Genomic DNA, 13543 nt, shown 5'->3' with positions numbered 1-13543 from the left:
AAGGAAAGCAGGAGTGTTTTGTGAGTATATCCTCTGTGTGCATGCACACATGCATGCATATGAATGCAAATAGGAATAAAAACTATGCTGATTCCATTTACTTTACCTGTAATACCTGACAGATTTCTATAATATTAAATGAGGAGTCATTTAGCTACGTGTGTGATGGGGGTAGTTTTCCTCCAAGTTCAAGTTGAAGTGGTAAATTTTTGGTTAAATATCACTAAATTTTCTATTATACTTTAAGTTCTGGGGTACACGTGCAGATCTTGCAGGATTGCTACATAGGTATACACATGCCATGGTGGTTTGCTGCCTCCATCCCCCTGTCACCTACATTAGGTATTGCTCCTAATGTTATCCCTCCCCGATCTACCCATCCCCTGCTATCTCTCCCCAGCCCTCACCCCCCAGCAGACCACAGTGTGTGGTGTTCCCCTCCCTGTGTCCATGTGTTCTCATTGTTCAACACATACTTATGAGTGAGAACATGTGGTGTTTGGTTTTCTGATACCGTCTCATGCCAGTTAGAATGGTGACCATTAAAAAATCTGGAGACAACAGATGCTAGAGAGGATGTGGAGAAATAGGAACACTTTTACACTGTTGGTGGGAGTGTAAATATGTTCAACCATTGTGGAAGACTGTGGCAATTCCTCAAGGACCTAGAAATAGAAATTCCATTTGACCCTGCAATCCCATTACTGCGTATATACACAAAGGACTATAAATCGTTCAGTTATAACGACACATGCACACGTATGTTCATTGCAGCACTGTTTACAGTAGCAAGGACTTGGAACCAACCCAAATGCCCATCAATGATAGACTGGATAAAGAAAATGTGGCACATATACAACATGGAATTCTATGCAACCATAAAAAGGTATGGGTTCATGTCCTTTGCAGGAACATAGATGAATCTGGAAACCATCATTCTCAGTGAATATCATTTTTGATCTTTATACTGCCAACAAAGGAAGCAGCTCCTTAGCACTATAATTCTTCAAGTAGATAATTGTTTGCCTCCTTTTTATATATTACACATTTCATGGTCTTTAAAGTCCCTCCCACTCACTCCCTAATCTTATATTCTGTTTTAAATCGTTTTTAGAACATCATCCACATCGAAATCCCTAAGTAAGAAGGCACAATGCTAGTTTTGCTGGGGGAAGAGAGGTCTTTATAAAGAACTACATAGGGGTTCAGTTATATATTAATAGCATTATACGTGAATGGCATACATCGGAAAGAACAGCAACAGCTGTATCTGCAAAAAGTTTAGTTGACTTGTAAAGTATGGGAGACACTCAGACTAGGATTGTAATTATAGATGACAGTGTCATGAGTATGTCTGGTGGTGGGAGCAGCTGTGATCCCTCACCACTACTCCATGAGTCGTAAATGTAAGGAAGTCAGAGACCCTAGAATTTGCATGAAGCTGATCCAACTCCTACAGCCACATTCCCAGGATGAACATAAACCACATTTTCTCCAAAGGGAGTGCAAAGGAAAATAATGTAAGGCGGATCCTCCCAACCCTAGGAGGAAAACATTTGCTGAGAAAGAATTGATATACAGTCAAATCACTGTCCAGCAATGACGGAATTCCTATCCTTGACCCAGTTCCTTTTCTTAAGGTGAAGGTTCTTATGTTGTTGGATGAGGGAGGTGGTTATGAGGAGGAGGATGTAGAAGGGTTGGCAAGGGGTAGCATTGAAATGGCAAGCACTCCTATTCCAGTAAACTTGAAGGTATTCGGTAGGCCTCACTCCCAATATTTTTCTGTTTCAGTTTTTTCTGATGGGTCAATTAAGGGGGCTTTCAAATAACCAGAAGAGTCCTACAATTGCTTTCACTTCCTGAGAAGTCCTAACCATCCATGGAACTCAAAATCAAATTTTGCCCACTGATGTTAAGCCAGTGCAAATAACTGCTACCAGGTGAGATAAACTCACTGGCAGCATTAGGCACCTCAGCATCTGAGAGTAGGGCATCTAGTGGCATATACTTCCCTTGATTGTTACATTAATTTTTAAATAATGCAAGCCTGTATATCATATGATTGCCTACTGGGGCTCTGCTTTGTGTGTCATGGCAGGGGCTACAGTAGGCTACCAGAGCAGGCCTGCTTAGCAAACAAAAACCTTAGGGATCTTTTTCCTTTACAACATAGAAAGAGCTGGTAGTCTTGTTAGAACTCTCAAGAGTTTCATAAACAAGGATGGTGTGGAGGTGATAGTAAGAAACATCTGTGGATGTACCCACATGGTTCCAAATTAGAAGACCTATAGTCATTGGGTGACCAGCTACAATACTGTGAGATACGATACATTTCAAAAGATAGGCAAGGAGTGGGAGTGTCACTGCCACTTCATAGGAAAAATTGAGAGGTTCTTGAGCCAACCAGAATTTGAGTGAGCTCCAGGATTTTACTGGAAGTGAACCAAGAGACAGTAAGAGCACAGATTAAACGAACTGGAGGGCAGCGCTATAACCATCTTCGGTTTTTCACTACACTATGATGGACACTTGGATGTACAAAAAGACCTGATATTTTGGGGGGCTAGAGAAGATATATACCCCTTCCATTTTTGTTTGCTCTTTACTGTAGTTGGCTCTAGAATAAACTTTTGACAATAACAGATACTCAGAAAATTTTTTCTAGTTCTTGGTTTACCCATTTTTCCTGCTTCCCAGTGTAACCCTTCCTCTTGGGAGCAGGTTCACTAAGCACATATAGCTAGGAAAAAGCAATGCAGTGTGAAACAACAGAACAGTTGAAGACAGGAATATCAGCCTGCTAAAACAGATGAACTGAAATGAGATGTGGGTTCATATTTGCTTGAACATAACAAAATTAGAGGAAGATTTGCAAACATCTTCCTAGTTCCTGTATTTTAATTTGTACTGACTCTACTATATATTTCAATGACTGCAGTTGGCAATTTCATAAACAAATAGATAAATAAAAACACTCAGTGACAATGAGTTAAAGTCAAAACGTTTTTATTTAAGCTGAAGTTTAGCAAGTACATTTTTAACAAAGAAGGTGTACTTTAATGTAATGTATAGTAGAACAGGGAAACCATACATATAAGTTTCTAGTCTCTAACACACTACTTCATTTTTTTCATTTAAAAGACAAAAAGCCAAGTTGAAATGAGCATAGAAAAGCATCAGATATGATCAAGTTACTTTAACCATTAGGATTTAGCTCATATTTTCAAACTGGTCAGTAATGCAAGGACAAAGTTTACATCATTGCTTTTAAAATGTACAAGTGTTCCTTTCTTTTTAACGTAACATACATTAAATAGCTGCTTCAGTAAACAAAGCTTTGCTGATAAACACAATTGAAATAACTCCATGTTGAATAGTTTCAGAGATAAACTGGAATCACAAGCATCTTCATCTATGTAAAGCCAGCGAGGACCTTTCAGGCTGAATAAAACTGTTGTGCCATTTCTAAACAGTAATAGTTACCTCCTTTAAAAAAAAGAAAACACGTTAGTTCTTATGAAGAATAATTCTGATACGTGCTTACAAATATTAAATATCTATTTTCAGGAACCTAAAATAATCTGATGTAACAGGCTCAATTTAGTGATGGAAAAACTTAACATTTCTATATTTGCATGCTTCAAATTTAAAAGATCCTTCAAATGTCATGCTATAGCTTCTGTTCTTCTTTCCACAGCACTGGAGACATTGAAGACTGATAAAGCCTCTTCATGAACTATATTATAGTATCTGTAATAATCTATGTTATTTTTTCTTCCTGTATATAATGGTGCATCTGAAATGCCATCCCTATGGTCTATCAAAATAGGGGGAAAATCGTATCTGGTTATGATTTAAGATAATAACAGCTTTTGTACATTTAGAATTTCCTCTCCCCAAGTTGACCCTGAGACTGTGTATACTGCATGAAGGGAGACTAGTTCTGATTATCATTTTAGCTACAGTGTTTTATCAAACCAGTATCCCTCTAAATGATGGTAATTAAAAGAGCTCATGCCTTCATAGAGTAAGATAATATTTAATTTGAGATCGTTAAAGTTATTGTTGGACATTTAAAAAAAATCTATTCTACTTCTTTTTGTCAAACCTTGCTATTTTGCTTAACAATGGCTTATAACCCGAGTCTTTATCTAGATGCATCACAAAGATTGGCTTTTGGTTACAAAGTAGGAAAAGAAATGTGGATGAATCAGTACAAATCCATTACCTGTGCTTGAGAAATACTTAAAGTCCATGTTTCTGAGTCAAGTGTTTTATTTTTACTTATAATGGAGAGTACATTATCATTGTTGGACTAATATGCCTAATCTAAAATATTAAGTCAATCTGGTCAAAGCTTGTTAGGAGGAAAGTAACTCTTTTTTAACCTTGTGTATAATATCTTTAAAATCTGTATCCTTTCTGTGTATAAGGTATCATGGTGAGTAGTGAAATTTTCTAGATTATATATCAGAACCCAAAATAAAGATGTAGTAAGGTAATAGAAGAATAAAATATTTGGGATCTGGGTTACTCAGACTCATGGAGGGTTGGACTTCATCAAAGGGCAACCAGACAGTTTCCAAAGGGGCTCATGGAATTCACCTCAACTTTTCCAGGAACCAGAAGAAAACCAAGCCTGAATTTTTGGATCACTGGTAATTGTTCCAACTCCTTAGGGAGTCTGAGAATATTTACTCTGATGAATTGACCAAATATTTCCTCAGTCCTCCAGTCTACCTCATCCTTTGTATACACAGCCTAAATATCAAAGGAAAGCTCTTCAACATGAAACGACAGTCATTTCACCAGGATTGAAATTTATACAATATAGCTAAAGCTTAAATCATGCAACACAAGTTGTGAACATTACAAAGTGGAAAGCAATGGCAAAAACACACTCTACCCCCTTAAAAAGGGTACATAAACTCAGCAACAAATAGCAAAAGACAATCACCATTTGTCCTTTAGAAAAATGCAGTTTCTGAAAATTTTCTACTTTTGTTATGTTTAATTCTTGCCTGTATTAAGAGACAGAAATATTTGCCCACATCCTTCTTTGTGTGTCTGCTTACAAGGCCTATTAGGAATAGCTTCCACAGCTGCTCAAAAATTGAAAGAAAAAGCAGGCTAGCAAAAAGAAAACAATATTAAGTGATCAACTTTTCTACCCAGAATACAATAAACTGAGATTTCATGGTAGTAAACTTTTTCTCCCAATTCTGAGGACAGTAGCAAAATAGACCTCTGCGTAGCATGCTGTATAATATTGACATATATTTGGTTACTGTTTTATATGTGCCAATACTGAATGATCATAAGGAAGATGCCAGTAATGAACTGCTAACTGACACTGATCCTTGGAGCAATCTCAAAGTTTGCCACATTTCAATTTCAAAATGCATTTCAGCGATAATATGAGTGATTTATCACTTAGTAGTAGCTGTCAAAGTAATCTCCCAGATAAAACAAAAACATCTGGAACCATAAACAGAGAAGAGTAGTAGCTGAATTTTAATCCAGACCCAGTGTGCTGACTTCATTAGGAACAGGAAACAGCTAATTAGTTAACGGAATGTTTCATGTTTTTAAAAGGGTTTGTTGTTGAGCTCCAAACAGAGATGATCTGATATGAACTCTGGATGTCAATAAGATTAAAGATCGGGAAGAAAAACTAACAAAGTCTCTCCAGGGGAATGTTAGGGAGTTTGAAAACTTAAAAAAAGAGACATTCACTGACATTTGGGGAGAGCTGAGTTAATTGCTTTGGGATTTATCAGATAGGTAAAAAGGTGAATTTGATACATAGAAATGTGACCATTTTAAAAATAAAAACATAGGCCCATGCAATCCTTCCCTTAGCACAGCATTGCCTGACATGGGCATATGCCATGGCACAGAAGGTCAGCGTGGACATTCCATACAGGAGAGGAACCTCTCCTAATCAGTTGATTTATTTTTACTGGGCCACAACTAGCTGCTCCAAACTCAAGTCAATTGAGACTTGCTCTCTGTGGTATATATCTTAAGCCTATGAGCTATAATAGCTAAACTCATGCGTCATAAACAAGGCAGACATACGGGAAAAGGCCAGAAAAAAAATACACATAAGGTGTCCTCATAGTTCAAACAAAGTAAGTTAAACATATCTATTTATTTAAAAAAAAGACACTAGTTTATTTTTAAGTGACTTTGTTAATTTGAAAATTCTACTTAATGTCCTATGTATTCCAATATATGCTATTTGATTACATAATGATGAGACTTTCTTGGATATTGTATTTTTAGGGATATTGTATTTCACCTCTCCTTGTTATTTATTTCAGATATTTAATATTAATAAAAGTTTTGATCTGACTTGCCTCGATCCTTCTCCATGACTTATTTCTAATTGAGCTAAACAGTACACCTACTCTATATGAGCAGACCATCTGCAGACCATGAAGAATACCAGAATCCAAATGCCTATGCTTTAGAGCACATTCCTTCAGAGCATGGAAGTACTGAAATGTCACATCGATATGAATTAATGTAATATTTTAAAGTATTTAGGGTGGGTGGCCATTCCAGCAGAAATTGCATGTGCTACCATGGGGAACCCCTTATTAGAAAATGGATAAAATCTCAGTTGGTTTTTTGCATAAGATGTATGGTGCTTCTGGCACATCAGAACTTAATGCCAGGGCAGACGTAAAAACAACACAATGGTTTAAATTTTGCTTGGTGTAAGGAGGGCCCTTTAGAAGGGGCATTAAATATTTTTGATCATTAGAGTACCATATAACATCTTGGAATGTTGCTCTATTAGATTTTTAATAGGCATCAAAATGATGATAACAGGTATCTACCCCCAGCCAATGGCCAGATCTCCTCTAAGTAAACTGTTAAAAATATTTTAGGTCATTTCCTGGGCAATGCAAGCCAAATGACCCATTTGTTCCAAATCATTTGAACATGTTAGGAATCTGGCTATGTCTAGAACAGAGAGTGAACAGTGTAAAATATATCGATAATGTGACTGACTCATCTGTCTTTCTCTTTTCTTATGCCTACATATTTTTCATTCTATTTGCTTGTTAATAGCTTAATAAAGAGGAAGCAAGATTGGGGACGGGAGGAGAGAAGAAAGCAGTAAAGGGGTATTTTTCACAGCTTGGGTATTTGTTTTTATCATTGTGTTCTTTACAAGTAAGAAATGTGCTGGTAGAAAGGGATTAAATGACTTGGTCCATCCCCGACAGTTCAAAGGAAAAACCGGGTGTGTTAAAATCTAAAAACTAGAGCTCCCTATATTTTCTTAGATAACACTGCAAGCCAGCTGTTTCTTTTATAAATGAGAGCTCCAAAGCAGTGATAACAAATATTGATCATTTGCACAAATAATTTACCACCTGATATAATTCCTGTTATATACCAGGTCAAACAAGAAGTTATTTCACAGTAATTGCAGATTAAAGTAGGTGTGTCTGCATTTTAATTTGTCTCACACCATTTAGAAATAGCATTTTCTCTGTCTTAAAAATTCTTCCACCTACTTACCCCACTAGGATTCTGTGTGAATTAATGTGATACTGTTTTTGAAGCACTATGAACTCCTTGAAAGAAAGAGGTTAAAGAAGTGTAAAGTATATTCAGTCATTATTATGACTATCCCCTAAAAACCTGTGAAGCCCATTCTCTAGGACATTTTTCCTGTATGTGTAAGGTTCTATTTATCAGTAATGAACACACAGTAATTAAAGGTTCCATATTTTAAGAATGTGGGTATGAATTCTAAAAAATTTACAACACTAGATAAACAGGTAACTGCTACAGCACCCTATTCGTGCCTATGATCAGATGGAGTTCCGGCATCAGTGTTCAGGCTGCACAGAAAAAACAATAAGACCTGGTCAAAATTTCATTCCAACAAAGAAAATTCAAAATCTACTCAATGCACTTCACTGAAAACCACAAACTCACTTTATAGTATATCACTGTGCTATATATGTTCAAGATTTGAAGAAATCTTTCTGCAATTAATGTATGACTTTATTAGGTTTATCCCTTAATCAAATATTCATTTAGATGAGTCTTATTTTATTAAAAATGAAATTATACAAAGGTGAGCAAAACCATAGATATACAGTAGTTTAAAGCTTAATCTTATTCTCTAGGTGTGATATTGACAATATAAATATGGCGTAAGTGATATTCCCTAACTCTAAAATATACTTATGAGCCCCTTGTGCATGTTCTTCTGCTTTACAACCTGCAGCAAAATGCATAACTAGCTTCATAAGCATGGCATTTAGGAATTGTTTTTTCCTCCACAGTCTAAAACATGAGTAAAGACCTATACTGTTTTTTTGTGAGTAAAATGTTTGCTAATGACTATAATGTTCCCTCAGTCTGAGATTTCCTTCCCTGACAGAATGGTTATTTGAAAGTAATTGCTCACTTTTTATTTTTCAAAAAAACTGCCAAGAACTGTGTCTATAATGTTTATATTTATAATAAAATGCATTCGTGATATTTCCTATCCAAGGTTCATGTTTGTTTCCAAGTGTCTCCTTACCACTTGTTTACCTCTGTAAACAATGGGACTGCAATATGAACTAATAGAATTCACACAGGTATACTAAAGGCTATCAAATCTTTCTTTTGAGGCAGCTAAGCTACACTTGAACCAATGGCAATATTTTCTAATGAGTTATTCAGCTAAGAAGTAAGTTCTATGTTTTCTTTGTGTTGCTTAATTAGTGCTGTAGTTCTGATTTGCGAATAGGCACTATATTATTTAGCAGCAAGTAAGATCACCTCTTGAAGGTCATGTTTTCCTAGCTTGAATAAGATAGAAACATAATAATGTGCTACTTAATGCTCCCCTTGTTTTCCTCTTCAATCTTAGATTCAATACTAATTAAATGTAGAATTAATTGTAGAAACTCAACTTTAGTTGTGGAAATATGTTCAGCACATGATGTTCTCAAATCAAAGAAGTGACAGTAGTGAGGATAGGTTGGTTTCCAGTTGGTTATTATTGCAGTAGTATAAATATGAGTTACTAATTTGAAAGTTGGAAAAGCAGACAATTGTAAGCAAGGGGAAGCTATATTATAGTGTTTGATTACTATTTGTCTAGAGAGGATAACTATTTTGGAGTCACTTTTTTCAGAAGATTCTGGTGCTTGGTTTAGAACATGGCATATTTGTTAAAAACAGGTTTCATGAAAATAGTAACCATTTGTTCTCATTAGCCCTAAACAATATCCGACTTACAATTTAATCAACACGAAGACCAGGATAGGTCAATAGGTCAGATTTTGTGTGTGCAAATGGTATCATTATGGAGTATCAAACTCTTACTCACTTGTAACTCAACCTGGTTTTGTGAAATAATTATTGAATACACCCCTTCCCCTTTATTGAATCTCTAGTTCTTAGAAAACATACTAGAAAAAGGAAGCATAAATGCCCTTTTGCTCACACATGGGGATAAAATGTAGAGATATAATTACCATAACTTTCTATGGGAAAGCACATTTTTTAGAGGAAGTTTTATGCATCACTTATAGACCAAAGAGTTCACTCCTACTGAAATCAACATTAGAGAACACAAAATCAAATTTGTGTGTATTTTATAGGGCATAGTAATAATGATATCTTGTACTTGTCATATTTATCAGGTAGTATGTATCTAACTTATTGATGAGGAATATTATGTAATATTATAACTATTTTACTAAAATTAAAGCAGACAAAAGTTAAATGATTTCTCAAGGTTAGTAACTGAGTTAGCGAGTTAGTAACTGAGAAATTCTGCTCTTTCTGCCACTTCATCGTGCCTCTCACATACTGGTTATAAAATGGTAATAGAAGTGCACGTGTCCAGTACAGAGATCTGCAACTGTTGGGTCACATGAAGAGCTTTAGAAGTACTTAAATTCTATTTTTCATCTAAGAAGAGAGAGGAAGGGAGAGGATAATAAATGAAAGCTAACGTGTATGAAACACTATGTCAGGAGCCACTCCACACGTACAGATGGCACATCTGGAATGCCAGCTTCTTTCATTATTTTCTTGTTGTGAATAATGCTACAGTGAAAAGTGCTGATTATGTTTCTATGCCATTTCTCTAAATAATCTGAAATCAAGTCCCCCCACTTTTCATAAGCATAAAAGTTATAAAAATGTTTCTTCTTCTTCTTTTTATTTTTTCTGAGACAGAGTCTTGCTCCATTGCCCAGGCTGGAGTGCAATGGCGCCATCTTGGCTCATTGCAACCTCCTCCCACCTGGTTCAAGCGATTCTCCTGCCTCAACCTCCCAAGTAGCTGGGACTACAGGCATGCACCACCACGCCCGACTATTTTTTGTATTTTTAGTAGAGATGGAGTTTCACCAGGTTAGCCAGGCTGGTCTTGAACTACTGACCTTAGGCAATCCACCTGCCTCGGCCTCCCAAAGTGCTGGGATTACGGGCATGAGCCACTGTGCCTGGCCACAAAATTTTTCTTAATGGACTAACTGATTTTTGAATAGGATGCATATTGGAAATATTTTAAGGTAATGTTTTAAAGTATAATTAAGTTCTCTTTTTAAATAACTTTTAACTGCTACATTTGATTGCTAAACTTATAGAACACTAAAACAGTCGATGTTAAATAAATCAAACTATGGAGGAAAGTGAAAAATGGAAGTAATGGATAAACAAATGTTAATTTGTACAATGCTAAAAATGACGACATCCAAAATTTCCCATAGAAGGTTGAAAGGCAGTTGGCAGGGAATTGTAACATTTGAGGATTTATTAGTTCTCTTTATTGAAGATTTTTCCTCACTCATTATTAAATGGTTGCTCACAGATGCTGAGATCAACATTGCATTTATTCATTTTTATTATTTTAATGAAAACAAGAGCGATTAGACATTTGTGAAAGCACAGGAAGATAGGAAAGAAATGTTTGTAAAATAATGATGCATTGGGGGGAGTTGGGGGGGTTGGGGAGAGACAGCGGGGGGTGGGGAGGGGATAACATGGGGAGAAATGCCAGATATAGTATACACCTAAAGTAAAATAAATAAATTTAAAAAAATAGTGATGCTTTCTTGAAACTTAATAAAGCAATTGGTGGATATGTTGCTCCAATAATCATTTGCATTACTGAAAAAAAGTAGATTCTAGCTGAAGTATGTGGATCATTACCAATGTTAATTTTCAAATATTAAATATCAATAGCATTACCAATGTTAATATTCAAATATCAAATAATAAAAAATGCAAAATGTAAACTTGAAAGGATCAACAAGTTAGGGGCCTTAAAAGAGGTGTGTATAAAATCCAAAAGAATGTTTTTCTTTAAATTCACTTTAATTTACAAAAGGTAACATTACGTGGCTATGATAAATGAAAAAGAAGTTCCGTAGAGCAAATAAATAAAATGTTTAGCTAATGTCACATAAGGAATCCCAGTCTAAAGTTAGTTAAGTGGCCGGGCGCAGTGGCTCATGCCTGTAACCTCAGCATTTTGAGAGGCCGAGGCAGGTGGATCACCTGAGGTCAGGAGGCAGAGACCAGCCTGAACAACTGGTGAAACTCTATCTCTACTAAAAGTTCAAAATTAGCCAGGTGTGGTGGCCCATGCCTGTAATCCCAGCTACTTGGGCGTCTGAGGCAGGAGAATTGCTTGAACTCGAGAGGTAGAGGTTGTTGCAGTGAACCAAGATCAGGCCACTTCACTCCAGCCTAGGTAACAAGAGTGAAACTCCATCTCAAAACATAAAATAAAACAAAAAGTTAAATTAGATAAGTGAGGCTCTGTTGGCATCTAGCTCTAACAGACAGGACAAAGTGAGTTTAGTCACGAATAAAAAAGTTTATTTCTGTTACTATTTCAGCTGCTCCACACAGTTTTAAATAGAAAAGGGAGTTGTACGATATTTGTCTAAATTTTATAAATATCTCTTACAAACTTTTAAGGCAGACGTGATTAATTTAATAATCACGTCTGCCTTAAAAATAAATAGTCTGGTTTAGGCTATTTTGATTAATTAACTATGAAGTAGAGAAGCCTCTGCCCTTTCCCTGACCCACATGCACTGTTTTGCATGGGATAATACTACAGTCTTGTTACATAGCCTAACTAGCTAGCTATGTGAGATTTTTACAGGAATGCATTGATTGTGATGCATAGTGAGATAAATGAGTGAGGGAGTTAAGAGTCCTGTATATTAGTTCCCAGTGTCAATGACAAGCAAATTAACTTAGGTTATCTCCATACTTATAAAATAGAGGTTAATCACACCTTCCCAAACTACCTCTCAGAAATAATCCTCTGAGAGAATATTATGTGAAGGATGACACAAAGCACACCATGCTATACATATAATAAGTTGTGCCTTTTTTCACTATTCCAATTTTAGGCTATGAATTCCTCATTCTTAGAACGATAAGTATCTTGGAAAAGAACCACCACAGAATCATGCGGCAGCAATATAGTTATTCTAATTTTTTAGGTACTATGAAAATGATGGCATATGACTACAGTCTTCTATTAAAATGCTGTTTGTTTTAGTTTTTGAAACACAAATGTAGAAGCAAAAAAATAAAACTCGACGTAATCTTTTAATCAGGAAAATGTTTTTCCTTTTGCATGTTCTTCAGGTTGCAAAAGGTTGGGGTTGATGTATGGTGAATCTTAAGCTTAAAAAACTGTATTGTATATGTAAAGAGGATGCAGCATAAAGTAACTGGTCAAGCAGTTATCAGAATTAATTTGAGCAGCCCTTCCTAGGTTATAGTAAAAAACACCCATTAATTAGTGAATTACTCCTGTACATTCAACATGCTGACTAGCAGAACAACTATTTGCTATCACTGCAATTTGATCTGTTATATAAGATGAAGCTGAAATTGCAAGTCTTTGATCTGTATATGAGATTATATGTTACCGTCATAATTAGCATGACAGTCCTGTGGTCACTGAAAATAATTTTGTTAACAATGCAAGTGTGTGGTGCAAACCACTCCATGATAACCAGGCCCTAAATGATTAAGTAATTAATGCAAGCTCTTCACATCCTCCTAAGCAAAAACTAGAAATATAATATGTACTATGGTCTGACAGGTATTCCGCAGGGGACTTTTATCCATCAGGATAAAATCCTGTGGAGGATGAAGAAAATAAGGGGAAAATACATTCTGAGGAAGAAAATAAAAAGATTCAGATCATTTAATAAACTGTACAGAAAAAGAATTTTGCTGCTTTAGAGAAAGATGCTGGGATCTTCTCTGGGAGTGTTTGCTAGAATCTTTACCCATTGTATGATGGTCATTGTAATAAAGTTTCTCTAGGAAATAAAAGAATCCTACTCTTCAAGGAAGCATTTGAAAGAATTTTTTAAGACCTACTTCCCACAATTCCTCTGTTCTCTGACTTGCTATATATCTCCACTTTATAAGAAAATATTTTTACTTTACAATGGGAACATCAGAGTACTTGTATATATCTTCCAACACAGTCCAAGGCATCAATGAGAGGAAAATTAATAATTAGTGG

The 13543-nt window shown here is 35.8% G+C and overlaps 1 protein-coding gene across 13 annotated transcripts in view; it reads right to left on the bottom strand.

Annotated features, from left to right (window-relative positions):
* Nucleotides 1-2992: 2992 nt before the first annotated feature.
* DACH2 (dachshund family transcription factor 2) overlaps nucleotides 2993-13543 on the bottom strand; it is a 647423-nt gene continuing 636872 nt past the window's right edge. For 6 of the 13 annotated variants that reach the window (XM_008989565.4, XM_002763051.6, XM_035288192.3 and 3 more), the window contains one exon: nucleotides 2993-3489. In XM_008989565.4, the coding sequence (XP_008987813.1) occupies nucleotides 3440-3489 (50 nt within the window). In that variant the 3' untranslated portion in view covers nucleotides 2993-3439. Of the gene's footprint in view, nucleotides 7869-13543 lie in introns of all 13 variants that reach the window. The other 7 variants (XM_035288190.3, XM_035288191.3, XM_078363417.1 and 4 more) reach the window with 3 other exon arrangements.

The sequence above is a fragment of the Callithrix jacchus genome, chromosome X (genome assembly GCF_049354715.1).
Source record: "Callithrix jacchus isolate 240 chromosome X, calJac240_pri, whole genome shotgun sequence".
NCBI classification, from domain to species: domain Eukaryota; kingdom Metazoa; phylum Chordata; class Mammalia; order Primates; family Cebidae; genus Callithrix; species Callithrix jacchus.
This window is presented reverse-complemented; position numbering and strand designations above follow the sequence as displayed.